The sequence below is a fragment of the Natrix helvetica genome (genome assembly GCF_964273705.1).
Source record: "Natrix helvetica genome assembly, chromosome: 7".
Classification (NCBI taxonomy): Eukaryota; Metazoa; Chordata; class Lepidosauria; order Squamata; family Natricidae; genus Natrix; species Natrix helvetica.
This window is the reverse complement of record NC_138558.1, coordinates 22977936-22987345: the sequence shown is the minus strand read 5'-3', so window position 1 is coordinate 22987345 and position 9410 is coordinate 22977936. Positions and strand designations below refer to the sequence as shown.

The 9410-nt window shown below is 40.7% G+C and overlaps 1 protein-coding gene across 1 annotated transcript in view; it reads right to left on the bottom strand.

Moving 5' to 3' along the window:
* ARHGEF38 (Rho guanine nucleotide exchange factor 38) overlaps positions 1-9410 on the bottom strand; it is a 54191-nt gene that overhangs the window by 37885 nt on the left and 6896 nt on the right. Inside the window, exon 2 of the mRNA XM_081960221.1 lies at positions 1072-1262. Coding sequence (XP_081816347.1) covers positions 1072-1262 — 191 coding nt within the window. The remainder of the gene's footprint in view (positions 1-1071; positions 1263-9410) is intronic.

Below are 9410 nucleotides of genomic sequence, written 5' to 3'. Positions count from 1 at the left end.
AAGGTAAAAATTTGGAAGGCTAAAAAGTTAATGAGAGTGAGGGAGTAGCCTCAAGCCACCAACAGTCCCCAGGGCTGCCTCACACTTCAGAAGATTGAGGGTAAAATTTCTAAAGAACAGGGGTAACAGCAGAGAAGGCCTTCCTCCTGGTTCCACAGGTTTTGCCAGTTGAAACTCCTTGACTAATGGGATATGACACATGACCTCTTTGCTTGACTGGGTGGGATGGGTTGATGCAGTTGGGGTGATATGTTCCTCAGGTAACTTGATCCCTTGCCATTAAGCGCTTGAAAGGGGGTGACCAACACCTTGAATTGGACCTAGAAGCAAACTGGCACCTACTACAGCTCATGTAGCAGAGATGTTACATGCACGCATGCATTTTGCATGACACACCACCAATTAACTGAATGTTGGCTTCCTCAATTTGAGTTCCTGTGTACACACAACTGACTGAACCATAAATTTATCACTAAGTTCTCACATCACACAAAGTAAAATTCAATTAGCAGTCCCTAGTTTATGCTTCATTTATCTTGTGAACACAACTAGTTTTTCTTTCTTCTGGATCCTGCCAGTCAAAATTGTTTGGCTGACACGATCCAAAGTAGGGCCTTTTCATTGGAATGAGTGGGACGAGTTATGGGGAAAGCCAGTTCCTCAGATATCCTGGGCCCATGCCATAAATGGCTTTCAAGATAATTGTTAGATCTGGGCAGCGAGAGAACAGACTGCGGACACGAAGTGACTTAACAGCTCTTTATTAGTAGTAGTAGTGATCCAGCTTGCTCTGTGGTCGGAGGGTTCCCCTTTTATAGTACTCGGGTACGCCTCTCGACCAATCAGAGTAATACCTGTTTCCCGCTGTAGCAGCGGACCAGAGAGGAGACTTCCTCCTATATATGTTAATATCTAACAATAATGACCAAGACTTTGAATTGGACCTGAAAGTAAACTAGCAATTGCATCCAGATTCTTTGCTTTTCTCAGATAAAGGTAGAAAAAGAGCAAAAAGGAAGGAAGGAAGGAAGGGAAGGGAAGGAAGGAAAGGAAGGACCAAAACTTCCTTACCTGCCTTTTTTTCAAGGGCTCAACCACTATTCTGATGCAGAGTTCCAGATCACCAAGATAATCTCTTTCTGTTTGGAGTATTTCTGCAATTATCTTTTGCCTTCGAGCCATCATTCGCTTAATCAGTTGTTCTTCAGTTTCCAGGGGTAAACCAACTGGTCCTAGAGATCCTGCATGGGGTGCCATCTTTTCTGTAAACAAACAAACAAACTTGTTTTAAAAACGGATGAACAACTTCTTTAGGGCTAAATGACCCACGCAAAGGAGCAGCTGCACATGCATGGGAAGGGCACAGAAAACCAGAAGTTTTGCAGCTGATATTCTATCCATGGACATGAGTGTGATGTAGTGGCTTACTTCAGGCCCAGCTTGGATTTAGCATCGTATGCAAACATGTTTATTGGCTTAGTTTATACATACCAAGTGTAGCACTAAGCCCTACTGTGCTTTTCTTTGATTAGATTCATCAAGGGAAGCCAGCTACTGTAACTTGCTGACCATGGATTATGGCACAGCACATTGTGAGATCCTAACTACTCGGGTATTGTTCCATAAAACATGGTTAATGAAAACATGGTTTGGCTATATATATATATATTGAATAGGAACTTTCATATGAACAGAACAGATGTTTCTGAATTCAGAGATAAGTACAAGTAGTCCTCGTTTAGTGACCGTCTCATTTAGTGATACTTTGCAGTTGTAACAATGATGAAAAAGTAACTTTATGACCAATTGTCACATTTACAACTCTCACAGATCTGCAAAGGAAAGCTGAAGTAAGATCACAAGGACAGTTGCTGTTTCACTTAATGCCCGCTTCACTTAACAACCAAATGATCAGTCCCAATTGTAATTGCTAAATGAGGACTACCTGGACACATTTATGGCTACAGTGTCATGAAATGAAAGCTAATCTTACCTTCCTGTTTCTTTCCTGAGTGTATGTTATACTGATCTTTCTGCTCTAATAATTTGAAACAATACTCAGGATATTCAATATTATTTTTATACGGCTACTTGGACTTAACACTTTGGTCTTCATTGTGAAATGAACAGCTAGGTTTCTCTACCTGAATTAATATCCTCAATACTGCTGTTTCTCTCTTTCCTCCTTCCATCCCATTTATTGTTTCCCCTCCAATCTGAATTTATATTTTTCAGTACAGAAAAGTATTTTCTTTATGTTACTTTATAAAGCACAAGTAGTGTAAATGAGGAACACCTATTTTCAAAGAGAGGGCCTTATTTTGTATTGCATAAATTAAACATTTGAAAATAAGTCAGCAGGGATGTCCACAAGATATTCTTGAAAAAACCAATATTGCAACAAAGAAGGTGCATTTAAAGCTCTGCCTATATTCTCTGTCTGGGACACAGTGGCTCAGTGGCTAAGACCTTGAGCTTGTCCATCAGAAAGGTCAGCAGTCCAGCGGTTCGAATCCCTAGCGCCGTGTAATGGAGTGAGCTCCCGTTACTTGTCCTAGCTTCTGCCAACCTAGCCGTTCGAAAGCATGCAAAAATGCAAGTAGAAAAATAGGGACCACTTTGGTGGGAAGGCAACAGTATTCTGTGTGCCTTCAGCATTGAGTCATGCTGGCCACGTGACCATGGAGACGTCTTTGGACAGTGCTGGCTCTTTGGCTTTGAAACAAATGAGCACTGCTCCCTAGAGTTGGGAATGATTATCACATATGTGCAAGGGGAACCTTTACCTTTACTATATTCTCTGTCAGACATCCCTGTAAATCAGTTCCCATCTGTTCCAGTATTTTATTTTATTTTTAAGTTTATATTTTTTATCCCACGATTTTTGTTTTTAGAAACAGTTCAAGGCAGAGAACATACCTAATGCTTCTTTCTCAGCCTATTTTCTCTACAACCAGAACCCTGTAATGTGAATCGGAATGAGAGAGAGAGTAACTGGCCCCAAGTCACCCAGCTGGCTTTCATGCTTAATGCCGGCCACACCATAATACAGAAGAGTGCTAGTTGGCTGTCACATAAGACAACTAAAATAATTATCTGAGTGAAGTATACATTAATTTATTAAATTTTAAAGCTGATCAACAGCTTCAGTTTTCCAATAAGAAGAATATTGTGTTTAAAAATGCAGTGTTAAACAAATCAATGTAATAAAACCACAGGAAGCATTCACACAATTAAAAGCAACAGCCCCATTCCTAAAATGCCAAAAACTAAAGAGATAATCATCTCAGTTACCACGGCCCTGGTAATTAAATCTCAGCTCACTTCCATAAAAGACTTTGGCACGAGTGTGGTGCTTCTATGATTAGATGCCATTGTCACTGATGGACTATTGAGTCTATTTACTTCCCAATCACCTGCAGTACAGCAGAAAGGGCAGGTTTTATGAGATGCCTGCATCGGAGAGTCAGAATTTCTGCTTTTCCTGATCTCTTCCAATCTCTGAGAGCATCTTGAGAAAGTTTGGGCTGAACAGCCATTGTTGACTGGGACTTCCCATTGTTGAGTCCCATCCACTCAACTGTAGCAACTGCAGGGATATTTTACCATGCCAATAAAGAAAAACTGAAGGGGGGAGCCAAGACCAGATTTTGCCCAGCAAAGATGGACCTTGAAGGGATTCTGGGGGACTTAGGTTTGCAGGCTGAGAACAAATGGCAGTCAGCCTCGAGTGTTCCTTAAGACAAGGGGAATGAAAATTGTGGCACTTTGAAAGTTGTAAATTGGACTCACTTGGTGTAATAAAATGTGTAATGTTATTATCTTATCCACTTTTGAAGATTAAACATTTCCATTGTGACTTAGAAGTCTGGATGAATGCCGATGCTTAGCAACCATTTGAAATGACGATGGCCCTCCCAAGATCTATTTTCCAAGAAAATTTGAAACTCTGACCCAATTTCAAAGTTCCAATGTCCCCAACCCCCGCAGTCACATGACCATTTTGCTCCCTTGGCACCCTGCCCACATTTATGACTGTTTGCAGTGTCTGGTGGTTATGTGACTGTAATTTGTGACTTTTTTGGGCAGATATTGGTGTTTATTTTGGTATAATGGGTTCATTTAAGGACTGGGCCATTTGTTCAATGATTACGACATTCTTTTAATGACTATGGCATTTGCTTAACTGCTACAAAAAGGATTGTAAAATTGGGCACCGTCAAATGTTGACCCACTTAATGACCAGAACTCACAACTGTAATTCTCGGCTCAATTACAATCATGAGTTGAGGAGTACCTGTATCACTCTCTCTCTCGCACACACACACAGGGTTGGGCTGCTGGGGGTTCGCAGGAGTTCGGGAGAACCTCTAGCTAAGATTCTGTGCAGTTCAGAGAACTCCCAAATCCCACTCCTGGCTGGCCCTGCCCACCCCGCCCCTACCAGGAGTCCCCACGCAGCCTGTTTGGATGCAGTTAAGTGCAGGGCGTGGGCGGGGGCTCAGGGAGGGCGAAAAATGGGCCTACTGGAAGTTCAGGAAGTCTGGAAATGGGCCTGTTTCCAGCCTCCAGAGGGCCTCTAGAGCCTGGGGAAGCCGTTTTCGCCCTCCCGGAGGCTCAAACAAAGCGTCTGCAGCCTGAGGTAGGAAGTTATCACCCAGCCCTCTCCCAGAAAAATGAAATATCCTAGGAAATATTGATAAGACAGAATATTATATTTTCCTGGATGTGAAAAAGGGAAAAACACATTTTAAAAACTAAGTAAATTCCTGCAGCTTCCTGCCATCCTCACTTTATCAATGGGCCATTAAGAAGGCCAAGCTAGTCCACTTTACATACTAAAGAGTTCTCCCCTTCAGCTCCAGGGGGATGGGAATGAAGGCATGATAATGTAAGCCTTTACTCAACTGACCACATGGCATCAGACAATTCAACCAAACCTGGATTCAAAACTCAGCTTAGAGGGTTGCCCTTCTGACGGTCAATCAGAATACATTTCTTACACAGGAACAGGAAACAGATAGGTGGGGCCGAACAGATTATAAAAATCCCTGCAAGCCCTTCTTCAGCCCTTCCCTTTCCTTCTCTTCTTCTCCACCAACATTGAAGCATGTGATCACCTTTTCTGTTCAGGACTCAGGCCATGTGGTCCTGTCCACCATTAAAAACCATCTTTCCAAGCAGCCTCCATGTCTCCAGTGTCTTTTTCCCCACTTGGAGCCGAACCCAGAAGGACATTTCTTTCATCAATGGGAAGGGCAAAAACGCACCCACACCCACCCAGCAACGGGGCAGAGAACCCCTTACTAAAAAATTTGAATCCCACCCCTGCAACACACACAGAGACAAATCTACAAAAGAGAAACATCTTCTGTAATACAGGATTACACGCCCTCTCTGTAGGGATACAAATATTGTTATGCTGGGAGTAGAAGGCGTGATTTCTACATTCAGATAAGATTGGGGATACCAGGGGAATTGCTGAAAATGTTAAAGCGTGAAATTTGGGCAAATGTCTCTTAAGTGCCTATTGCAAAGGCAAAGCAGGAAGCCACCTCTCCCTCCTTTGTGTTCTCAGCAGAGAAACCTGGAAGAAGGTGAGATTAGCGGTGGCCACCTTCTGTTGTGAAATACAACAGGAGCTCAGCTTGCTTGTCCTTGGAGGTGCCAGGTTACCTGCCTGTCAAGCTCTCCCTGGAGGAAGTACATTACAAAGAAGAAGCCTAGGGGGAAACATAACGAGAGCTTTGTGTCAGGAATCGGGCTAGATTTTAATAGCAAAACCATCCCCTACATTTTTCTTAACAGGTTCAAAGGAAGAGGGGTATCCCTGAGCAAGGATAGGACAAAGAAAAGGGCAGGGGAGGGCAAGTGGGTTGCCAGGTGGGAAACACCAGGTTCTGCAACATTTCTGTGGGAATCCTCTTGAGAGATTTGTCTGAGGTATGACAAGAGCTCAGATGGGCCCCGAGGGAAGGCTTCTACAGAGGAGAAATACAAAGGGTGTGGATTGTCTACTCTTTTAAAAAGAGGAATTAGTAAATTGCAGAGGAATATACTTCCAGTCCAAAGAAAACAAGCCCCTTTTAAAGTATGCAAATAACATTTTTTTCCTTAAAAAACAAACAAACCACTAGACTCCTTTGATAATTTAATATTTGAAAACATATATGAAAAGATAGATATATTTGTCTAGTCATTTCCCGCCCCCCTCTTTTTTTTTTTGAAAGACACAGGAAAATCAGTTTTTGTGACTTATGTTTGCTTTTTAACATTAATGATTTGGTGCTTTGAACTATATATAGAATTTATTTCACTGGTAACATGATCAGTTAAATTCCACATTAGTTTCTCCTAGAATATAGTCCTTAGCAAGCTATTAGTCTATTGGTCTTTCTCACTAGTACTATGATAGTTGGAATTATTATACATCCTAATACATTCTGGTATTATTTATTGAATTAGCCATAAATGATTAACTTCATAAATAAATAATCCTATCTATTAACTATGATTTACCAACCTGCCCTGATTTGGTTTAACCAACTTGTTATCCAAAAGCAAACTAACTGCATAATTAGTTTAATGTGACATGGGAACCCAGTTGACTACCAACAACAATCCAGGGGGTCATATAGAAGTTTTGCAACCTTAAATATTTATTTTCTTACTTCCACAGTGTTTACACTGCCTCAGTTATAAAAAGCCTCTGAGCAATATACAAAGATCTGTTGTGATACTCTGTGCAGACAAATGCATAATAAATAACCAAAAGAATGTAAATCCAAAATTGCATTATCTATTATTATTAACAGTTCCACGTTCACACAACTGTTATACGTTTTTACCAGCTTGTAGAGAGGCACAGGAATAGGAGACAGCTTTGAGAAGGGGAGGATGGAAGGGTAAGCTCTTCTAAAGAAAGAAAAGGATTTCATCTTTCTGTCTCTTACTAGGCAATTTCTCTCTCTTTCTCTTTCTCTCTCTCAATCTCTCTCTCAATCTCTCTCTCTGTTCCTTCAAATTGGGCAGACAGAAAATCTGTGGAATAGAAAACCAGACTCTGATCCACAGAAGATCTTATGGAGGTATCAGAAATTGAATATGAGATTGTCTACATGAAAAAAATATGCACTGTGCACTAAGTTATGAATTTCCTTTCCAGAGCTGAAAGTACTCAGAATTTTGGTCTAGCAGAAATACAGAGCATAAACACGATTGTAAATCATAACTAAATAGATTTCATTTGCAGAATATCCTATACCAATGGTGGCTAACCTTTTGGGCACAAAAGTGCCAACACAGGAGCGTGCGCGCTCTAGACCACTGAAACCAGGAAGAGAGCAGCTGGCCAGTGCACATGTGCGTGCGGCCAGCTGCTCTCTTCCGAGTTCCCTTGTGCACATGCATACAGGCCAGCTGGTCTTCGTGCATGCACCCAATGGAACCTGGAAGAGAGTGGCTGGCCGTACGTGCATGCATGCCGGACCAGTGGTCTTCACGCATGCATGCAACGGAACCCAGAAGGGCAGCTGGTGAAGGCACACATGCCCACAGAGAGGGCCCTGCGTGCCACCTGTGGCACGTGTGCCATAGGTTCACCATCACAGTCCTATACAGTATGCTTTAAATGTTTACGCAAATGAACTGTGTTTCTGAATTGTAGGAATATATGCAAATTCTCCACCTTATTTATTATTTATTTATTATTTATTAGCGCTTATAGACCACCCCCTCTCCCGAAAGGGACTCAGGGCGGTGTACAGTCCGTATCAAAATACAACAAATTGAAACATAATAAATAGATACATAAATACGTATATGAGAGGAGGATAAAAAATATGCCAAACTGCCAAATCAGAATATACAAAATTTAAAATCCCAATATCATATAAGATTAAATTTAAAAGAGACAATCCCTCTAAAAACCAGTAAAAAATGTGTATGCCAGGAGGTAGACGTTATAAATTATGCCAGACCAGCCAGTCTCAATTCCTATTCATAAATGTCCTTCCCTTCCTGGGTGACGCAAGGATTTCACCATGACTGATTTAATCATGATATGATTGACAGAGTGACTTGGTTTACATATAATTCTAATTCATAATGATGGTCATAAAAGCAGCCTTAATGAAGGAAGCAAACCATATCATGAGTTAACACAATGGGTGAAATACCTTACGGGGAGTGTTTCACCTCACAAACAGTAATAATGGCGAATGCAAATAGGTAGGTTCTCTTTGAAGGAAAGCTTGAACTAGAATAGGGAAACCTTGCTAGTCTTAACCGCATTAATATAACTGTTGATGGAACTAATTAAGACCAAAGAAGGTAATGTTTTGCACATGTGAGAATTTGAGGGGGATTGCAACTTCTGATTTCTCAACCACATTTCAAAGATATAAAGAGTTTGGAGGTCATTACGTCGCCTATGGTCTGACCTAAGCATAGTGCGCAATTGTCTGCTACAATGTCCTACCTGTCAACTTCAACCGCAATAATACACAGGCAAACAATAGATACAAACTCAAGGTAAACCGCTGCAAACTCGATTGCAGAAAAGAATACTCTATCTGACTCTGGAATACTCTATCTGACTCTGTTGTTACTTCCTCTAACCCTCATAGCTTAGACCTTAAACTGTCTACCATGGACCTCACACCATTCCTAAGAGGTCCATAAAGGGGATGTGCATAAGTGCACCAGCGTGCCTAACCTCCCTGTCCTACTGTTCCCTTCTATTTGCAATCATTTCATGTGCTCATGTCCATGTTTATACTTATACCTGTTATCTTGTACATGTTTGACAAACCAAATAAATAAAATAAATAAATTCGGGCTTAGTAGCTTTCATATAATTCCCTGTTATCTGACTCTCTTCAGAAGAAAATGCTGAAATTTATGCCATCTGAGAAAGTTTCCACTCAGTATCAGATTTCCCATATATTTCAGGCAAAGAAACATTATGCTCACTATAACCTTGCACAAACCGCTAGAGAATTTGACACTGCTCAACTGTTATCAAGTCTATCAACCGATACCTATTTAAGTAATCCAAAACATATATTGCAAGTAGCTAGCAAAAAGGCACCTAACTTTTACAGGAAATATTTGATTTCCATTCCTCGACTTCAGATTCTTTTCGTCATTGAATGAATGTTTTTCTTTTATTGAAAAAAAATCAATAAATAATTATCAAAGATGAAATAATATCCTTATTGGGAATGCTTCTGATGGGCTCAGGTGGGTAATATACTGTATCTCCTACTTGGGTTGTGAATTCTAAAGTTACTACATAAAACAATTTCTGAATTAATTCTGCAATATACTGTAATTCCCTCCAACGTGTGATTCTGGTAGCATCTTCAGAGGATACTTTTCAAAGCATAGCAACCAAAAAATATTAATAT